Here is a 22,253-nt window from a genome sequence, read left to right as displayed (position 1 = left end):
GTTATTTTTTTTACTTTTTTGGTTAGAAATGGTACAAAGAATCCCTAAAAAGAATTCAAAGCTATAAATTGGACTTCCCCATGGTCAGAAACATAGGATTCAATACCAAAATCATCCAAATCGGTCCAGGGAGTCCAATTCTGTGGCAAAATATGTGTTTCTTATGCCAGAAATGGCGGCCATCTTGGAAAATGGCGGCCATTTTTTAATTTTAAGTGGCTAACGGTTTTTTTCTAACAAGTGGTCCAAGAAGTATAAATATGCAAATTTTGGTGCTTGTTTCCAGATTTGAAAGATTGTTACAGTTATCTGCTGCACTAACCACGATTGTCCGTGTCTGGTGTCTTCACAAAGCGCTGGGGAAAAAATCTTCGGTTGCAAAAAACTTGTTACATTGCGCAGTTCAACGCAGAGGGGGCGACTCTGTGAAACAAGCGATCTTCCTTGGTCGAAAAAAAAAAACTGAATTCGGAACGGAATCAAATAAAAAAAAACAGTCTGCACACAAAGTACAGAGAGTTAGATGTCTTACTTAAACATCACACAAAATTATATATTTTTTCCATCATCCATTAACATACAGCGCAATCTCAGAGTCACATTAGGCCATACTATACAGATTTCCTCAATAACATTAATATACACATATATATGTATATATTTATATATGCATATTATAAACATTTCAACCTGCAATGGTACTAACAGGGTGCCTAAACTGAATAACACCATATCACAGTCAACGTATTCCGATCAATTAAGAAGTAGCCTTATAGGTAGCTTTAGCATTTTACATACAACTACAAAAAAATGATACATTAGCAAAGAAAATAATCAACCACACAATCAACAAATGTTCACATTCATATCCTGACTGTTTTTCCTTCACACTAATGATCCCTAGCTATTATCTATATTTTACTTAACATTTAACAAAACAGGTAAATTGACCTACCAGGATATCCAAAAGAGAGAACTTGAACCAAAATCTTTCTATTCACTAATTGCTGCAATTCTATGCTTCGGCCAAAAAAATAAACGAAGTGCTCTAAACGTTGATATCTACACAAATATATATATATATATATATATATATATATAGATATATACGTTTATTTCTCTAAGTTGCCGTTCGCTCTTCTTTCCGCTCTCTTTACCCGCCTTCCACCGTCTAGAAAAACCCGCCGAAAAAAAACTCCCACCCTACCTTTCGGCACTCAGGAACGTCTTAAAGAGACAGCTGCCCACTTTGGTATACACACACATATTGTAAGGTGCATGTCTCCCTCTTTACAAATTACGCTCTATAATAGCTTCAAAGCCTTATGGTAACTTTACAGACCTAGGCTACATGTGCTTTAACTGAGCCCGGAATCAGGCAGGGAAAGTCATCCCAGACTCCTCACACTCCAGGATCTGTACAGACACTCAGTACCAGAGATGCAATTCCTCCTTACCTGATGGGAACAGCTTACTCTTGAGCCTGTTGTACTACATTAGCATAGTACCCCTGGTAAATGCATTTTTATTTAATATTACAGTTATATGCAATGGCTAAGTAAGATACTGTGTAGTGTTTAGCTCATTGCTAGCAGTTTTACTTCATACACTATGTGTTCCTTATGGTGGCATTAATGCTGTAAATATTAGTTTGTGTGCTAAAATGGTGAAGCTAAAAGGTGGTTGGGTACATACTGGCCTATACGATTAAGGTGGATTTCATGTAGGTAGGTTTAATAGAGAAAAAGTTCGAGAAAAAATAGGAGTTGGGAGAAAATGGGGAGACAGAAAGCGTCTGAGTTACAGGTATGGGAGTTTTAAATTTAAATTTATGATTAAATCCACAGTAGGTGCTAATGTGGGTGTCATTTCCTTATCTATTGAGGGTTTCAAGTTCTTTTCAGGACACTGATTCAGAACATTGTACTGAAAGAAGTTGAAAAAACAAGGCATTTGCATAGGGTGCTGCATCCCTAAACATCGTCTGGTTTAAATCCTGACAGTCACAAAATGTAACAGATCACAAACTGATTTGTAAAAGTGTTACTTATACAGAATTCTTTTACTGTAATTTTTTTCTTCAAAGCTACTGACTTACATTATACTTGTTTTTAAGTTTGTTGCGATTAGTGACACAATCCCTTTGTCACATTTAATTTTCACATGGCCCTATCCAGTTGCCGCAGTCTTTAAAACTGTAAATAAATACCTTACCTTTGTTTAATTCTGGGGGAAGGCTCTGGTTACACTCAAGTTTTTCTTAATGAGCTCCGCTGGGTTCCTTGAAGCCTTAATGCTAGGTCATTCATCTTAATGTTCAGACATGGTCCCCAGGTTATTGGTTAATGATGTGATGTATCACAACACAGCCCTGTGAAGCACCTTGTTGTGAAAGGCGCTATATAAAAGGGAATAGAATAGAATAGAATAGAATAGAATAGAATAGAATATTGGTGCACATTGTCTTCATGCCTATACCCCTGAGCTGCCTTTGTGTGAGACTACAGAGTTTTATTGCTGGTTAAGCACAGTTAGCCTTGAGGTGTGGCCCTTGCCGGATCATGCAGTACTATGAACGTCAGCTAGAGGGCCCTGGTGGTGCACAGGGACGGGAGAATGAATAGGTTTAAGACTTCTTCAGTTTCACCAATTGATTGCTGGTACCTGACCCCCCCCCCAGCTATTCTATCATCAATTGACCCCCTCACCCAACCCAGTCAGGAGGGAGGGAGATAGTCAGCAAGCTACTGGTCCCCAGAACAGTCAGTGCGACTTCCCAGTACAGATCGTATTATATGGGGAAAACCGGCTACAGATAACAATCCATATAATACAAAATGCTCCATACACTTAAATGTTCATTAACCAGATAATATTAACATATTATGCTTTTCAGTTGTTTTGGTTCCATTACACATTATTTTTTTAAAATAATACAAACTTTATAGTTTTAATACTATGCATAATTCCCAGTGTGGAATATTAGCCCCATACATCTCTATTACTCCATATTCTTGCAGGTGGGTCAGTAGACAGGTAGGCAGATGGACAGGTAGGTAGGCATCTCTGTTAGCTGAGTTTTATGTTGTATCTGCGGTGACTGATATAGCCATCTGGAGTATGATTATGTTGCAGTTCATCTCCATAAAAACCATCAGGGTTCAGGATCATCAAGCCCGGTTTACAGCACACAGTTTATGTGCGGGGGGGCTGACGACTAAACCAACAGCTGGAGTGAGGTCCAGATCAGATTCGGACACCCCAGGAGGAGGAGTGAACCTGAACTTCTGCAGGAGTGAGGTGAAGAAGAGGAAGATCTCCATCCTGGCCAGACTCTCTCCAAGGCATGTTCGACGTCCTAGAGAATAGAGGTGACAATATTTTGTAAGATACGTGAGGGACAACTATGAGTTTGTTTTCAGGCAGCTAACAAAAGAACTGAACAGAGCTCGTACCAAAGCACAACCTGCACTGTACCTGCAGAGAAGGGCATGAAGGCATCCCTCTTCTTGAATAGACCCTGATCATCCAGGAAGTGACTGGGGTTGAAGGTATTAGGACTCTCCCATTCACTCTCATCTCTTAGGACAGATGTCAAGAATGGAATGATTGCAGTTCCCTGCAGGGAACACAGACATGTACATGCACATGTAAACATACTCTACCAGAGGATAAATGTAAATTATCATCACCATATTCCCATCTCTTTTCCTATTGTGGGCTGGGTGGCAGCAAGATACACCAGAGGTCTTCATCCAAGACCATAGATTCTAGTATGTCCTGCAGGATCTGTAGATGTTCCCATGCCAACTGTTAGATACAATCCTGGGTCTTCTCTGCGGACACTGACTTAATTTCAAGACACCTCAGGATCTCCAAACTCCATTCCATGTCATGCAGAGTGAACTCAGCAACCCCGGGAGAAACGTCATTTCATCCACTTGTACACCCAACCTTGTTATGATACTCATTTCCCGCTGCTCATAACCATAGGTAAGGACAGGTGAGGATGGAGACTGACTGGTAAACCACAAGAGTCCTGTCAACACCTGAACCTTGTTAGTGCCCACAAAAATGCAGTCAATAAACTGATCTTCATTTTACTCTCACCCTTGAACGAGAGTTTGAGGTACTTCTTCACTAAGGGTAGACTGTCCTACCTCACCTGAAAGAAGCCATACACTTTTTCTGGAGAGTATGAAGGCTACAGATTGTTGATCTGAGTTTATTTCCAGAATATTGGAACCAGAGTTAATCTCAGCACTAGGCACAAAGCACTGAGCTTACCTTCCTGATGTGGTATCCCTGGAAGACCACATCACAGGTTGTGACATGTGGGATATTCAAAGGAACTATGTTGCCCATCCTCTGTATCTCATGGATCACAGCATCTGTGTATGGTAGGTTCTTCCTGTCCTCCACTCGAGTCTGCCGACCCCCAATGACCCTGTCCAGCTCCTCCTGTACACGGTCTAACGATGGATGGGGAATAACCAGCATCTCTGTATTAAGGATTTGTGTGCCTGTCTGCGTGTTAAATCTCTAAATTACATCAGCATTACATTACTGACAGGCTACAGTGTATGGGGGTATTGTGTTTGTTATGGAAATTTGGAGGTAGGAAGTAACAGATGAGTCCAATGGTTTAGCTTGGTTTCATTTATTGAGATATCTTTCTATGCGAGCTCGGGGAGACTCTCCACAGACAGTTCTGAGAAGTTCTCCAAATAGCAAACGCAGTTGCTTTCATTTTATACTGACAGACAAATGACCTTTCTCTGCAACCACAACCGGAAGACCCATGTCTGCTTTTGCACATTCTATGCTCAGGACAAGCTTTTCGTCTAGCACAAGCATCTTATATTTACCATATATAGAATAAAAATTCATCTCTTGTCTAGCTTAACATGGGTAAGGTCTAAAACCCCTCCCCAGTCTCTTGCATCTGTTTCTTCGAGCATAGCAACCTTATTTTGCAGCCTAACTTCCTTAGTAACCATCAGACATCATGCTTGGTGGTAATTTTCCACTACATGTTACAGGCCTGTGTGTATATTAATCTTTCCTCACCTTGGATATGGGGGTATTTGGCCATAAACAGCAGCCCCCAGCACAGTGTAGTTGCAGTGGTGTCAGTTCCAGCTGCATAAAGGTTGGACACGGTGTAGAGAAGGTTCTTCTCATGATAGTACTGGGATACTGGCTCCCCAGACTTCTGTTAGAGATGACAGAAGAAGGTTTGGTTAATGAATACAAAGGCTCCATATCAGCCATGGAAGCCATGTATGACATGTGCAAAGACTGAGGTACCTTGACTTCCTGCTGTCGGAGAAGGAAGGCATCTATAAAGCCTCTCTTGTCCTCAGCATTCAGAGTTTCCTGAAGTTTTCTAATAAGTTCTCGCTCCTGCTCCAAGCTGACCTCAATAGTGTTCATCAGGGTGGTCCATACCTTCAGCCAAGGGCGCAACCTTGGAAACATGTTGTACAGCTGCCACCACAAACAGGAAAAAAATACCATATAATATTAATGTTGTCTTACCATTAATATTATGGCAGACAATTGTATGCTGAAGGTACATGCAACCTATTCTTAAACCTATTCTTAAACCTATTCTTAAACAATCCTCCAGTTATCATGCCATAATGATTCTTAATAAATATACAGCATTACTGTTTAACGATATTTGATTAGCAGTGCTCATTCTTGTTTTTTAGTCTCTGTGGAAAATGATGTACTGGTGGGCGGGGTTTCATTATAATTTCGAAGTGTGTCTGGGCTGATAATTGTGGCTAAAGCCATCTGAAGCAGTGGTCCACAAGCTATTTACACCGCATACCACCACCAAACGTATTACGGTCTCTGTGTGCCATCATATCAGAATATACTGTAGGGATGTCACTTGTGAGTAACTGAGTAATCTACTGATTAATTTGATGACTAATTCAGTTATTGTTTATATATGATATATACAAAGTACAATATTTATACATTACAATCGGTGCAAGGTAGGAACAAACCCTGGACGGGGCCCCAACCGATCACAGGTTACAAAGAGCATTGCCTGCACTTATTGATACCATCAATAAGTTTTGTAAAAACGTTTTTACTCTGTCACAGGAAACAAAACTTTGTAAGCTTAGCTACAGTTTCATTTTAGGTATACTTTTTAAGTCCTTTTTTTGCTTTATAAATATCACAATATGTATCACAAGAATATCAAATATCACATTATGAACTTTGAATATCATTCAGCCCCAGTAATATATATACTAAGTGTGTGTGTATATACAGTATATATATATATATATATATATATATATATATATATATATATATATATATATATATATATATATATATATATATAGCATGGTTATTATGTACATGTATATAATACCCACATCTTATAACCTTACTGTTTTAAATATAAATTATTACTGTATAATTTCTGTTTCAATTCAAATATTGGCTTAAATTGATTTAATTGTAGGTTGTATGAAGATCTCTGCACTAGAGACCTCATACACCTCTCTGATCAGAGAAGGAAATTAAAAGAAAAATAAAAAGTTTAAGTACATTAATGCCAGGTGATCCGGTGAGCTTGATACGTTGCTTTGCCAGATAGACCATCTTCTGGAACTCTGGGTCGTCATATTCAAACCTGTTGCCGTAGACGATGGAAGAAATGATGTTGGAGACTGAGTGATTCAGTGCTTCAGTGGTGTCAAATGGTTTGCCTGACAGCAGGAAAAAAGGGAAAAATCAAAGGAAAGAATATTTATGTAGCAATTTGAATATGTTTGAACCACTGTAAAATAAACAAGGCGTGAAGGGTCATTGAAGCAATTCTAAAGTTGCAGAAATTCACTATATATCCAAAATTTACGTAGGAAATTGCATAACAGTATAGAAAATATGAGGTGAACAGTCATTAATACACATAAGGTTGCAACATTTTTAAACAGTTCAAGTATGAGTATGGATGCTTGCTTTTGGGTACTCACCAGTACTGATACCTGTTAGGGCTTGGTCTATATTGCAATATTTTGATTTAAAAATATCAGGATAAATGACTCTGACCAAGTGCACATACACATGCGGCAGCCAGCAGGGCGCTAAATTTGTATTTTTTATTTTTTTTTTTGCGTAAAAAAAAAACCCATAAAAAAAGATATTCTGGCAGACCCCAGGTTACGAACGAGATCCTAAGTCTGACTTTAAGTCGAATTTGTAGGTAAGCAGGAAACCAATAATACAGTACATGATAACAATGATAATCACTGTATGCAGTATTGATAAAAGTAATTAAATACGGTACTGTATTGTATCTTTAGCCGATGAACCACTGAAGCCATGCAATATTTTCATGAATATTTTCTGTAAGCCGAACGTCCATAACACAGTGACTGCCTGTATCAAGGTTCTGTACTGCCATCAAGTAGTGGACCTGCACCATAACATTAAGTGTATGGCCCACTAGATGGCGCTCTTGGCTTGTTTTGGGGCATGCTTCGTACCCTTTTTTGAAATGAGAGCAACATCTAATGGAGTCAAAAAAGACAGCAAGAACAATACAGATTTAAGGATGTTTGTCCATTGTACTAAATTAGTGAATTATAAAAATATATAAATTCAGCATTTTTTTGTAAACATCGTAATAGCTAACCTGTAAAGTCTGCAAACACCTCTGTCACGTAGTGGATCTCCTCAATAATTTTCTCTTCAATCCCTCGTTTTCCCATCCCAAAGTCTCGAAGGGTAGACAGAGCAAAGCGCCTCATCTCCTTCCATGAGTCTCCATTGGCGAATAGGACTCCTGTGTGAGATAGGAGCGCTTGCATGTTTTTCATCTTCATATTTTAACTGGGATGGAGTGTGGCTTAGCTGATTAGGATGTGAGTTCTCTGGCTGTGATCGAAAAGCCATCAGTTCCAGTCCCAGATTTGGTCATTTTACCATGATGCCTTTAAGGTCCTTAACGCCAGCTGCTTCATGGACTGTCTGACCCTGTTTCCTCAATTGTACATTACTATGGATAAAGGAAATGAGCTAAATAACTGTAAAGCACATTCAGAGGTGGAATTTAAGAATTTCTGTTACTCATCACCTGGACTAGTTCAGTGAAATAATACAGTTCAACATTTATTTTTTTATTTGCTAGCCAGCGGGCTAGTGTACAGTTTTTTGTAATTGCCCTGCATCTACATTGCTTGCCCGAGCTATATGCACATTGAAATAGATTAAGACGCTTACCCCAAATCTTTCTTTGTTTACACTAAAACTCACCCAGTAAATGAGGGTAATGCTGAACGCATCGTGCTGAAACATGTCAGAGGTGGTTCTTGTTCGTACCATGTTCATGGGAGAAATCATGAAATACTGGCTGCATATCCCGGTCTCCAAACTCCACTGCATGGTTAACCAGGGCCTCTCTCACTGTCCTGTAGCCCGCGAGCACCACCACTTTCTTGGGGCCGAAGTACACGGTGAACACAGATCCATATTGTTTATATAGCTGGAGAAAATCCAAGACAGAAAGTGCTGAGATGCCGCTTTTAAAGACTGAAATATGACCCAATTTCTAAAGTGCAACATAAATTGCGGGAGAAAATAAAAACTGACCGTTTACTTTATGAAAATAATGAAAGTAACAACAGAAATGTTATACCTTTGCGAGTGAGAGATGGGGTCTCTTGAGGTCCAGCTGCAGCAGGTTTCCTAGGAGAGGCAAAGGTCTGGGTCCTGGGGGCTCCTTTCCCTTGTGATTGGTGGAGAGAAGACAGAAGACAAGAAGAACCAGCAGGGCAGCAACAAGAGTGAAAACACTTGGGGTTTGTACAAGTTCCTGCACTAGAGCCATAGCTAAGCTGTGATATTCTGTCTTTGACAAGCATATTTAGGTTTGAAGGATGAGAAGACCACACCTTCTAGGGGCTGGCCTTTCAGTAGGAGGAGAAAAGATCTATATAAGTCTGCACATGGTACCAATGTGTTTTTGTATTAACCAGTGAAAACACAGGAGGCAGAGATGTTCAAAAAATGTCCTTTGTACTTTTTCCATTAGATTCTTAACCAGCATCACAACTAACAGTAAACGTAAAGAAAGACACATGTAAACATGTATGGAAAGCAGAGGCGGAGGTTTCAGGTCCATAAAGTACAAATCCAGACCAAGATTTTGTTTCTACAAGCAGCTGAGTATCTGTGACTATGACTCTTTATGCTCAACTAGCTGGTTGAAACAAAATCTCAGTCTAGATTTATACTCTCTGGACCTGAAATCTCCACCTCTGATGGAAAGATCCCTTAAGAAGAGCCCATAGAAAGTATGAATTAGATTTTTTAAATGGTTCTGCAGTCCTTCTGCTGGCAGCGCACTGTGCACATTTTTCCAGCACCACTGGATTACCCAATAATTCAAACCAGACTAAAATAATTTACTAACTGAATAACAAAAAGTAGGAGTAATTTTAAACCTAGAAAATACGACCTATACAAGCATCATTGCACAGGAGGATCTCTTTATGTTTGCCTATTTAACATCTTTGTAATATAAAACTCTCTGCAGTCAAATAATCCTTGCTTTTTTTTTTTTCTTTGCATTTTTTGGCAACATCTGTTCTTGACTGGAGTGTGAAAACCTTCATCCAAAGTGCTCAGTGTATCACAAACGCAACAGTAATACAAGACTCACCATGATTATTCACCATTAATAAGAGCAGTAGGAATAATAAGTTACACCTTATTAAAGTTTTATTAGGTGTTTTTATCTTATTAAAACCTTTTAGGGATTAAACTCATTGTATGAAGTGTAAATATTAACTTTTAAAGAGAGTTATTGTATAACTGAGGTCTGTGGGACACCAAGATGTCTATGCAAAGGTCATGTTTTGTAGTGTAAATAAATCATTGTTCAGATACAAATACATCAGCTGCAGATACTCTGTGGATCAGTTTAATCTGCATATGCTGGATACAATTCAAAACAGCAGTTACTACTCAAGTACAAATCATGAACAAATATAGTAAATGTGTGGCATACATGAACTGTTATGATTGATTAACAGTTAACATAAGGTCAGTACATAACTAACACTTCATTTCTGTTAATATATTGCGTAAGAGTGCATTATTTGTATCCCTTTAAATGCAGTGTTACTGAAAATCATCACAGCCTCTTTGCACTTCTCACCTCTGACCAGGGGCGCTGCTAGAGATTTTGGGCCCCATGAAAGCATATCATACTAGGCCCCCCAGTCCAAACCAATCCAGTTATTTTCCTAATTTTTTAGGGCCCCTGTCAATCGTCCTAGCTTTCCTCCCCCTTACGGCGCCCCTGCCTCTGGCAGACGCTACAGGTCACTGTGTAACAAAACAAACAGCTGCAAGTACATTTTGTTCCCACAAGCCATCGGTCTCAGTCACACTGTTACCCCCCTAACCATACGAAACCTAACAGTTGTTAATGGTTCTTTGTATTTATGGCATTGTACTGTATATGTTGCATTTATTCCTGCATTACTTGTACTGTTCTCTTGCTCTTTTTACACAATTATCCACTATAAATGCATGTTCTATATATCAAATGGACTGTATGTGATTATTGCAGGTTTGCCAACGTTGTTCTGCTGGCTGGTGTGAGATTTTCAATTTGAGACCAGTCTGCACACACATGCACACTCATTTACATGTACTGTATGTAAGCGTTTCATTACCTTGTAAACAGTCTGTAGGGTTTGCAAACTGCCCCAACACCTATGATAAAGCTAATTTTAGGTTTGTAATGGAATAATATAGATTTGCTGTGAGATTTCTTACGTGAGCATGAGAGTCAGAAAGCATGAGCGTGAGAGCTGGTGACCCTGCTATTGTCTTGTCTAAACTGGGTCTGTACCTTCTGTATGCATGACAGCCATTGACAACTGCAGACAAATTCCCTGTGTGTGAACGCAGCTGATTCTGATTATCGCAGAGCCCTAAACCACAAAGTGTTTTTCTGTCTCTAGCCCCAATTTAGTTTTTTCAGTGGCCTTGTATGTTTATATTGGTGCACATCGTCTTCCTGCCTCATGTAATCTATACCCCTCAGCTGCCTTTGTGTGAGACTAAAGAGTTTCATTGTTGGTTAAGCACAGTTAGCCTTGTGGTTTGGCCTTTGCCCAACCATGTGGTTGCAGAACTGGATCTACAGCAATGTGCTCCCCGATTGGCCGTCACATCTCCCCCCTCCAATGATTTTAGATTGATCACAGGAAGACAATGAGGTTATGTACCCCATAGAAATGTTCATTAAAAAAATCTCATGCTGGTATTTAACACTAGTATTTCTTTTGCTGGTGCTATGGACGTAACTTTGGCTGGAACATTGGGGGGGGGGGGCGGGGTTGTATTAGCTGGTTTTGATTTATTGGGGGGGGGGGGGCTACAACCCCCCCCCCCTAATTTACGCCCATGGCTATGGGATTGCTTGACTCTGGGATGTCATGTTCAAACCTGTTGCCGTAGACAATAGAAGAAATGATGTTGGAGACTGAGTGATTCAGTGCTTCACTGGTGTCAAATGGTTTGCCTGAAAGCAGGAATAAGGAAAATAATGCAATAAATAATAATAATAATAATAATAATAATACGAACCACTGTCTGCAAGCTGAATTTTTAGTATTATAGACTTCATCGTAATCCATTCTTAAGTACGAATTGTCCTATATAATACAGCACAAAATAATACAGTATGTAATAAAAATGAATTACACGCTAACAATAAAAGTAACCACATACAGTACTGTACTGTACCAATGAGTCACAGAAGCCGTGTAATGTTTTCACAAGCATCACAAAGTAGTGCATGCGTTCATCATTATAAATCATTGTATTTAACCCAAGTTTTTAAATATATGGTAGCCTGTTTGTAAGTACGGTTTGTCTGTAACCGAACATTCTTAACCCAGTGACCACTTGTATCAAAGGTTTCTGCTGCCAAGGACCTGCTCCATAACATTACATGAACAGCAATGGCTGGACTTCTCTGACCAAATATTAGTATAATACTATGAACTGCCAAGAAAACAGGCAGATGATAATCATCAACTGGCCACATAATGATACTCAGACTATCCCAGGAAGCAGAAATGGGCGTGATCAAGTGATAAAAAAAGACTGGCATGTCAGATAATTCTGCTATGGATGCTAACAGACCCAGTTTACAAAGCTGTACATCCTGAGTACATAGTAGCCATGTAATATCACCCCCCCCCCCCCCCCCCCAAAAAAAAAAAATTAAAAATTTGCTTGCGGTTCGTGAAATTTGCCCAGAGGGATCCCCTAAAATGTATTTCTGGCTACCGCTATGTTTTTAGATTGATCACAGGAAGACAATGCGATGATGTACCCCTTAGAAATGTTCATTAAAAAAATCTCATGCTGGTATTTAACATTTTCTAAATCTTTGCAAGTTCATTGTAAAGCAATGCAAAATAAAATCACGATAAATTTTATGCAGTACAAAATAAAACTGCAATAAACATTATGCAATACTGACGGTCACATTGGGACATAGGGAGGGAGTGACGGTGCAGGAAGTGGCTGTCAGACACCAGCGAGGACTGATAACACACTGAACCAAAACCAAAAGAACCACAAGGGGTGAGAACTAAGGTGGAAACGATGGATAAACAAGAAGGAGAAAGGGCTAATCAACAGTCAGGAAAACACTGGGGAAACTGGCAACAGGGGAAACAGCAACAGGAGAAACAGCAACGAGGAACAACAACAGGGACTGCCAGCACTCCATAAGCGTAAAAACACACAGCACTTACAAAGACCAACAGGAGACTAGCATAAGACCAGGCACATTTACGCACAAACACAAAGGCTAAACAAGGGAAAGGTGAGAATCATTATGAATTACACAAATACTAGGGTTAGGGGAAACAGGAAACAGGTGCAGGTGATTACAATGAGGCAAACTTTGGAAGGTACTAAGGTAAAACAAGGTAATAAGGTAATAACTAAACCTTGGGTGTTTTCCACGAAGCAGGATTTCACAGTCAGCTGGTTAGTGTATCATAAATGCAATAGTAATACAGAAATCACCATGCATATTCACCACGAATAATAGTAGTAATAATAGAGATGTTAGACCTTTTGAAAGCTTTATTAGGTTTTAAGGAGTGTTACTATATAATTGAGGCCTGTGGGACACCAGAATTTCTGTGCAAAGATCAAGTTACATTTTAGTAGTTTAAATAAATCCTTATATGAGATACAGGTTGATTTGTGTAGATAGTCTTTGGATCAGTTTAATCAGTCCTATTCTAGATACAATTCAAAACTGTTAAAAGGATTTGTTAGTTTTAAAACAGGCACTGTGGAAACAGTTTGCAGCAGGAGGTTGGACCCAGGGGAAGCCTTTTATGCAGAGGGCCGGCCTTCTGAGGTGGACCCAGGGGAAGCCTTTTGTGCAGAGGGCCGGCCTCCTGAGGTGGACCCAGGGGAAGGCTTTTATGCAGAGGGCCGGCCTCCTGAGGTGGACCCAGGGGAAGGCTTTTATGCAGAGGGCCGGCCTCCTGAGGTGGACCCAGGGGAAGGCTTTTATGCAGAGGGCCGGCCTCCTGAGGTGGACCCAGGGGAAGGCTTTTATGCAGAGGGCCGGCCTCCTGAGGTGGACCCAGGGGAAGGCTTTTATGCAGAGGGCCGGCCTCCTGAGGTGGACCCAGGGGAAGGCTTTTATGCAGAGGGCCGGCCTCCTGAGGTGGACCCAGGGGAAGGCTTTTATGCAGAGGGCCGGCCTCCTGAGGTGGACCCAGGGGAAGGCTTTTATGCAGAGGGCCGGCCTCCTGAGGTGGACCCAGGGGAAGGCTTTTATGCAGAGGGCCGGCCTCCTGAGGTGGACCCAGGGGAAGGCTTTTAAGCAGAGGGCCGGCCTCCTGAGGTGGACCCAGGGGAAGCCTTTTATGCAGAGGGCCGGCCTCCTGAGGTGGACCCAGGGGAAGCCTTTTATGCAGAGGGCCGGCCTCCTGAGGTGGACCCAGGGGAAGGCTTTTATGCAGAGGGCCGGCCTCCTGAGGTGGACCCAGGGGAAGGCTTTTATGCAGAGGGCCGGCCTCCTGAGGTGGACCCAGGGGAAGGCTTTTATGCAGAGGGCCGGCCTCCTGAGGTGGACCCAGGGGAAGGCTTTTATGCAGAGGGCCGGCCTCCTGAGGTGGACCCAGGGGAAGCCTTTTATGCAGAGGGCCGGCCTCCTGAGGTGGACCCAGGGGAAGGCTTTTATGCAGAGGGCCGGCCTCCTGAGGTGGACCCAGGGGAAGGCTTTTATGCAGAGGGCCGGCCTCCTGAGGTGGACCCAGGGGAAGGCTTTTATGCAGAGGGCCGGCCTCCTGAGGTGGACCCAGGGGAAGGCTTTTGTGCAGAGGGCCGGCCTGCTGAGGTGGACCCAGGGGAAGCCTTTTGTGCAGAGGGCCGGCCTCCTGAGGTGGACCCAGGGGAAGGCTTTTATGCAGAGGGCCGGCCTCCTGAGGTGGACCCAGGGGAAGCCTTTTGTGCAGAGGGCCGGCCTCCTGAGGTGGACCCAGGGGAAGCCTTTTGTGCAGAGGGCCGGCCTCCTGAGGTGGACCCAGGGGAAGCCTTTTGTGCAGAGGGCCGGCCTCCTGAGGTGGCTGAAGTTCACAGTTGTGATTCCTCATGGTGAAAAGCTACGGAATGCCAGTGGGGTGTAAACTGTGAAACAGAATACGTCTCAACACACCATTCTTTTCTCCTCTATACACCTCCGAATAGTAAGTTTTACCCTCAAGACATGGTAAAAATGCCTATATTTAGGTGGCATAAAAATAGGCTTTCAAAACAACCCATGTAGACATACATTTTTATATGGTGTCGACATGGTACAAATATACATCTTAAAAAGGTGTTTCAGTGCTAAGATGTACCTAAGCGAATACTTTTCTATTCAAGGGCAAATGGTTCAGTCTGCAATGTTTAATACTAAATGTCATATGATAATATTTCTTTTAATCATAACCTGTGAAGCTGAAAATCTGTGAGAGTTTCAAAAAAGAGGTTCATTGTTTTGACTGACATCCTGAATTAAATCTCTGACTTGGAGCAAGTGAAGTAAAAGGAGCAAAGTAGTCAGGGCTGGAGTGGGACTGAATTTCTAACCAGGAGATCAAGCCCCCAGATATAAATATAAAAAATTATGCCGACTGGAGACAGATCCAGCCCGGAATCAACTGCAATCTGGGAATATAATCCATTGCAGTGGTGTCACTAGCTATGTCCAAATTCAGGGGCTGCATCACAGCGGTGTGACGAGGCTCCTTCAAATGCGGTCTAGAAATGCGTAAAGGTATAGAAGGCAAGCAATGGGAGCGACGCTTCCTGATTCAAGGATAAGGGCGGGAACAGCTGGCGACGCAAACAGGAAATGATCCGTCGGCCAGACAGTCCCATTTGACAGCCCTTTCTGTTTGACCTTTGATGACCGCAGCCTACAAAGGCTACTCCTTCATAGACCGCGTCCTTTGAAGAGTGCAGCACCTGAATTCAGACACATCCGCTGTTTCTTCTCATCTCACAATTGCCATATGATCATTTTAATGGTGTATATTTCTGGGTTCCAGCATATGTGGTGTTTGAAGGCAGACTTATGGTTTGAAACAGTGATGTACCTGTTTACTATGAGTGCTTGTGTAATGACTAGGCTAGATTTACCATTGTGATGGGAGTGATGTAGTTGTATGATAATTATACCACATTACTACTTTGTCATAGTTGGCAGGAACAACACAGCTGTGGAGTGTTGTTATACTGGAGCCATAGCGTTTTATGTATTTGGTTTGGGAGAGGATATCAACAGCCTTGCCAGGAATCTGCAATCAAGTGACTCAACCGAAAAGAGGAGCTGGTCAGGAGGAGAGGAGGGTGGATGAACAGCCGCGCGTTATAACTGAATGTGTTGCTACAGGCCATCAGTGATATGCTCTGGGCTGGGGAGGGCTGCAGCACAGCTGCCGGTTTGCAGGGACAGGGAGAGAAGTGTCCATGGCTGTTGGGTAGTCTGGGAACTGTGGAAGAATGCATAGAGCAAGCTTGCAGGTCCTTGGTGTTATGTCACATGTCACATGTGGCAGTTAGTAATGTGGTATCGGCCCTGTCCAAGTCAAAATGACCCGAGTTACGAGAATGTCTTCATATTGAAAAAGCTCAGCTAGATATTGTTATTGATTATTCAAGCCATGTGAAAGATGACATCATACAGTTCAGCTCCATAAAAACCTTCAGAGTTCAGGAGCTTCAAACCCGGCTTAGAGCACACAATTTATGTGAAGGTGGGTTGGAGACCAACCCAACAGCTGGAGTGAGGTCCAGATCAGATTCAGACAACCTAGGAGGTGGAGTGAACCTGAACTTCAGCAGGAGCGAGGTGAAGAAGAGGAAGATCTCCATCCTGGCCAGACTCTCTCCAAGGCATACTCTGCGTCCTGGAGAATAGATGTGACAATATTTTGAAAGATACGTGAGGGACAACAATGAGTTTGTTTTCAGGCAGCTAACAAAAGAACTGAACAGAGCTTGTACCAAAGCACAACCTGCACTGTACCTGCAGAGAAGGGCATGAAGGCATCCCTCTTCTTGAACCGACCCTGATCATCCAGGAAGTGGCCGGGGTTGAAGGTATTGGGACTCTCCCATTCACTCTCATCTCTTAGTACAGATGTCAGCAATGGAATGACAGCAGTTCCCTGCAGGAAACATAGACATGTGCACCTAAACACACGTTGCCACCACAATCATCTTCCCATTTCGTTTCCTGGTCAGGGTTGTGGTAGCAGCATGCTGAGCAGGTCAGACCAGACAAGCCATGGATTCTATTATGTTCTGCAGGATCTCTAAATGTTCCCAAGTCAGCTGGTAGATATTAACCCTTTGATGTAAACCTCCAGATCTTCAAGCTACACTCCATGTTAGTAAGATGTCATTTCATCCACTTGAACTCCCAACCTTGTTCTTTCGATCATTACCCACAGCTCAAAACCACACATAAGGATGCGTGGGGACAAAGACTGACAGATAAACCCCAAGTTTCCTGCACTGCCTCCAATTGGGAGCACAATCCCGGGTTAAGTAGCTCCTCAAAGTGATCTTTCTGTTGTTATATGTTATATGTTTCGCTTCTGTGACTGCCTTTTGCAGGAGCCTTTCTGGGCGTCAGTATTTTCTATTATTTCAGGTGACCAGTTATGTTAGTTTATCTCCACAATTTTGGAACCAGCACTAGACACAAGTATTCAAAGTCAAGGTGAAAACTGCCCCATGAAAAAGCAAAAACTGAGCTTACCTTCCTGATGTGGTATCCCTGGAAGACCACGTCACAGGTTGTGACATGTGGGATATTCAAAGGAACTATGTTGCCCATCCTCTGTATCTCATGGATCACAGCATCTGTGTATGGTAGGTTCTTCCTGTCCTCCACTCGAATCTGCCGACCCCCAATGACCCTGTCCAGCTCCTCCTGTACACGGTCTAACAATGGATGGGGAATAACCAGTATCTCTGTATTAAGGATTTGTGTGCCTGTCTGCGTGTTAAATCTCTAAATTACATCAGCATTACATGATTGACAGGCTACAGTGTATGGGTTAGGGTTAGGTGGGGTATTGTGTTACAGACCTGTGTGTATATTAATCTTTCCTCACCTTGGATATGGGGGTATTTGGCCATAAACAGCAGCCCCCAGCACAGTGTAGTTGCAGTGGTGTCAGTTCCAGCTGCATAAAGGTTGGACACGGTGTAGAGAAGGTTCTTCTCATGATAGTACTGGGATACTGGCTCCCCAGACTTCTGTTAGAGATGACAGAAGAAGGTTTGGTTAATGAATACAAAGGCTCCATATCAGCCATGGAAGCCATGTATGACATGTGCAAAGACTGAGGTACCTTGACTTCCTGCTGTCGGAGAAGGAAGGCATCTATAAAGCCTCTCTTGTCCTCAGCATTCAGAGTTTCCTGAAGTTTCCTTGTAAGTTCTCTCTGCTGCTCTATGTTCTCCTCCATATTCTTCATCAGGGTGGTCCATACCTTCAGCCAAGGGCGCAGACTTGGAAACATGTTGTACAGCTGCCACCACAAACATAAGAAATATTAATACAGTGGCACCTCGGTATACATCCGCTTTGGAATAAGTCCAACTTGGTATACGACCTTTGTTTGGACGCGAAAATTTTGCTTGGTATACGACCTTTGTTTGGAATACGACACGCAAGCACGAACGTCAATGACGGGACAGGGGTGAGACGGACACAGAAGCACTAAATACAAGAACCAATTTACAATGACAGATGTTGCACATGAGGTAAGAAGGGGGTGTGGCACACAGGTGGACTGGACAAGCAGGTCATGACAATTGTATTTATATATTTTAGTATTAAGCAGTGTTTACATTATTTTATACAACCCCATCAATGAATAATATGTCAATAACAATAGGATTTTTTTTCATGGGAACGGATTAATAATTTTACCTTTATTTCTTATGCGAAAAATTTGTTTGGTATATGTCCTGTTTGGTATAAGTCCAAGGATCTGGAGCGGATTAAGGACGTGTACCGAGGTACCACTCTATATGGATATTAACACTGTCTTAACATTAATACTGTGCAGACACTTAATTGTTCAGAGCGCTGGATGAGTCGCAAACCGTTTTTTAATTTTATGCTCACAATATTCTTAATAGTGTGCACAGTTTAGCTGATATTAGTGATATTTTAAGCTCTCGAATTAATTAATTTAAATTTTAATATTTTATTTATACTAATTTATTTTATTATGTGACGATCTCTGCATTGCTGGCCTCTCACACCCCACTGACCACAGAACTGAATTAAAATACAAAGAAAAAGTTAAAAGTACATTAATGCCAGGTGCCCCGAGGAGCTTGTTACGTTGCTTTGCCAGATAGACCATCTTCTGGAACTCTGGGTCGTCATATTCAAACCTGTTGCCATAGACGATGGAAGAAATGATGTTGGAGACTGAGTGATTCAGTGCTTCACTGGTGTCAAATGGTTTGCCTGAAAGCATGGATAAGGAAAGCATCAAAGGGAAGAACATTTATGCAGCACCTGGAAAACATTACAATCAATGTAAAATCAACAAGGGCTGAAGGGTTATTGAAGCAGTGCTTGAAAGCTGCAGAAATTGATAGTATATCCAACATTTATGTAGTAACTTGTAAACATTTGCATCACTCTATAGTTGCTCTGGGGAGAACCGTCATTGATACACAGCTTGTACTTGAACTGTTCATGTCAATTATACACAGATAATCTACTTGCCATGACTAAGACTCAGTGTTTACTGGTTAAAATGTTCTGCATCTTCTGTACCACTTATCTAGCACAGGATTGAAGTGATATTCAGCATTCAATCATAATATATAAATATATACATTAATATTGAATACTCAAGTAGTGAATTAATTATATATATTTAGCATTTTTTGTAAATGTTGTAACATCTAACCTGTAAAGTCTGCAAACACCTCTGTCATGTAGTGGATCTCTTCAATAATTTTGTCCTCAATCCCTCGTTTTCCCATCCCAAAGTCACGAAGGGTGGACAGAGCAAAGCGCCTCATCTCCTTCCATGAGTTTCCATTGGCAAACACGATGCCTGTGTGGGTAGAATGTATTTCAGTGTCAGGTCACGGAGACCTCCTATATGCATGGAATCCAAAGCATTACTGTAAATGCCAGTGTGATCAATGGGCACTGATTGGGATTCCAGCCATAGCTCACCACAACTCTGAATTAGCAACAGAAATGAAGGAAAAGTCTGAAATAAAAGAGTTAAAGACGAGAGAGACACCTGAATTTCATCCTCCAAGAACTGCTATTATTAAGTTAAAAGTTATATTTGTTGCATATGCAATTATAGTCATTACAATATGCAGTGAAATTCCTAATCCCAGTCTGGAAAGAGGGGCTGCAATTTGACCCCTTAAATGACCCCAGGAAGCCAGTTACGAATTCTTGAACTGTAAGACAATGATTTGCATACCGTGCTCTTTTGAAAAATCTTTGAATATAGGCGTTATGTCCCGGTCCCCAAATTCTTCTGCAAAATTGATGAGAGCTTCTTTCACTACCTTATAGCCTGCAAGAACCACAGTTTTCTTTGGGCCAAAGTGAATGGTGGAGACAGGCCCATACTTCTGAGATAGCTGGAGAAAGTCAAACAAAAAAAGAATGGCATTATATAGAGAGGTGCATTCTGGGATTCCTCAGGTCAAAGAGCACATTACCTGGAGGTGTGAAAGTTAATGTGTTTTTACCTGAATGCCGTGAGACCCTGAGAGTTTACTTATTCATGTATTGAACATTCCACTTACACAACAATCTGTAGAATCTTTCTCCATAATGAATTCCTTTGTGAATGTTTTAATGTCTATGTTTGAAAACGTCATTTATATTGTTTATATTTTAAAATATTTATATTCTATTTCTTTCTTTTTCACTATGAACAAAGTTTTTGGTTACATAAGAACTACCAAGAAGCATTACCATACCTACAGCCATTATTATTTTATTGTCGTGCTCATAATGTTCATATAACTCATTTATATTTAACTGACACCTTCATTCCAAGTGGCTTATAGTAGAGGAAAGTGGTGCAATTTATTTGTGCCTTGAACCCCTGAGCTCTGCATTGATATTCTTTGTTTTGGGGAATGACAAATGTACTGTGGCAGTCTGTCATCTCCCACCACAAAGGATAAGGTGTTTGCCTTTTCAAAACAAATTCTGATGAATTAAATATTTCGCTATTTAACCAAAAACTTGAAAGTGATAAACTATAGTACAAATATAGATAAATGATGTATTTGACCTGGAAGAGGCACAGATGGAGCCTCTTGAGATCCAGTTGCAGTAGGTTTCCCAGAAGAGGCAGAGGTCTGGGTCCTGGGGGCTCCTTTCCTCGGATTTGTGTGTCGATCAGCAGATACAGGATCAAAAGCACCAGTACAGAAACAAGCAGGGTGACCACACTGGGAATCTGGAAAAGTTCCTGTACTACAGCCATAGTTTCCAAATCTCAGTCCTCAAAAACCGTATGAAATGTTAAAGCAGTGGTTTATACAAGAGTGTTTCTACTCATAGCTCCGCCCCTTCATTGGATCAGCCAATGACAGCTCAGGAAAAACAATTTCTTATGTTTTTTTAAATCTTATTCCTATTGTCAAAAAGCACATTCTCATGTGTACATATTTTGAATACATTGTTAATTCTTTATTGCAAAGCTATTGTACTTTAACAAATAAATTATGAACTGATTCCGTTACAAAGTACAAACGTTTGCTTATTAATGCATTTAGTGTTTAGCAATGCGTTTAGTTCATATTTTTACATTTACAAATAAAAACAACACAAAAAGTTCATTTTAGAATTGAACATCCACTTATCTGTATCATTAAATAAATAATTTTGTTTTTAATTTCATTATTATTTTAATAATAATAAATTATTTAGGCAGAGAATAAGGAATGATTTTACAATGTTTTAAGCAAAAATCTGTTCTACTAACAATTCATCTCATTCCAGACCCCCTTCCCAGTTCGAGGCATTTCAGATATCAGCTTGTCCCAGCTTGTCAGAAAAGAATTTGTATTCCCATTTTCATGTAGCTGCACCTTGTTTTTGGGCCGTCCCATAATAAATGAAGTCGAATAATGATAGTTTTTAATACTTTTTTGAAGAGTGCAGTTTTCAGAATTAAATCCAATAAACCTATTTGGACATTTTTGTTGCTGTTCTGGTCTTTGTGAAGCTAAAGCAGCTGTAACTTTATCCTTTCCACCATTTGTGTAGCCAACCAAAACAAGTGAAATGTTTGAGAAGAACCAATAAAGATCTGCATACAGGTGCCGTCAGACAGTCCCAGACCGCAGTGGATTATAATAAATCATAGTAACAAGAGCAAAAAAATTTTGTTTGACTCATTTCTCTATTTATGGGTGTGTGTCTGTGAAAAATTTATTCCTTCTTTTTGCAAACTGCAGCCTGGCTCTTCTCCGTTTCTCATTAATGAAGGGCTTTCTTGGGACTTCAGTCCTGCTTCTAGGAACCTGTTATGAATTATCCTAGCAGTGCATGTCACACCCACTTAATGTTTCCCATTCTTTTTGATGTCATCCTCCGATTCATGAGAAACTGTCAAAAGTTAACGGTCATCTCTGGCATTAGAAGGTCACTT

General features: G+C 41.1%; 2 protein-coding genes across 6 annotated transcripts; both read right to left on the bottom strand.

Moving 5' to 3' along the window:
* Positions 1–2,857: 2,857 nt before the first annotated feature.
* Positions 2,858–8,891, bottom strand: LOC111856770 (cytochrome P450 2K1-like). 4 transcript variants are annotated; one of them, XM_072705164.1, is made up of 9 exons: positions 8,672–8,891; positions 8,356–8,518; positions 7,670–7,819; positions 6,580–6,740; positions 5,311–5,490; positions 5,071–5,215; positions 4,288–4,472; positions 3,478–3,619; positions 2,858–3,358 (listed from the first exon to the last, which is right to left on the bottom strand). In XM_072705164.1, the coding sequence occupies exons 1-9, from the start codon at positions 8,861–8,863 to the stop codon at positions 3,171–3,173; spliced, it is 1,506 nt and encodes a 501-aa protein (XP_072561265.1). In that variant the 5' UTR covers positions 8,864–8,891; the 3' UTR covers positions 2,858–3,170. The 4 variants fall into 4 exon arrangements, with proteins under 4 accessions (XP_072561265.1, XP_072561267.1, XP_072561268.1 ...); XM_072705166.1 differs by lacking the exon at positions 8,672–8,891 and adding an exon at positions 7,960–8,032 and having other exon boundaries at positions 8,356–8,483; XM_072705167.1 differs by lacking the exons at positions 8,356–8,518; positions 8,672–8,891 and adding exons at positions 7,960–8,032; positions 8,290–8,306.
* A 6,073-nt stretch (positions 8,892–14,964) lies between these two features.
* LOC111856722 (cytochrome P450 2K1-like) lies at positions 14,965–21,134 on the bottom strand. Of its 2 annotated transcripts, none has more exons than XM_072705160.1 (9): positions 20,889–21,134; positions 20,061–20,223; positions 19,524–19,673; positions 18,912–19,072; positions 17,940–18,080; positions 17,700–17,844; positions 17,342–17,526; positions 16,604–16,745; positions 14,965–16,484 (listed from the first exon to the last, which is right to left on the bottom strand). In XM_072705160.1, exons 1-9 carry the CDS (start codon positions 21,081–21,083, stop codon positions 16,297–16,299), a joined length of 1,470 nt encoding a protein of 489 aa, XP_072561261.1. In that variant the 5' UTR covers positions 21,084–21,134; the 3' UTR covers positions 14,965–16,296. The 2 variants fall into 2 exon arrangements, with proteins under 2 accessions (XP_072561261.1, XP_072561260.1); XM_072705159.1 differs by having other exon boundaries at positions 17,940–18,119; positions 20,889–21,133.
* Between the last annotated feature and the right edge of the window lie 1,119 nt (positions 21,135–22,253).

This window comes from Paramormyrops kingsleyae, chromosome 22 (assembly GCF_048594095.1).
Source record: "Paramormyrops kingsleyae isolate MSU_618 chromosome 22, PKINGS_0.4, whole genome shotgun sequence".
Lineage (NCBI taxonomy): Eukaryota > Metazoa > Chordata > Actinopteri > Osteoglossiformes > Mormyridae > Paramormyrops > Paramormyrops kingsleyae.
This window is presented reverse-complemented; position numbering and strand designations above follow the sequence as displayed.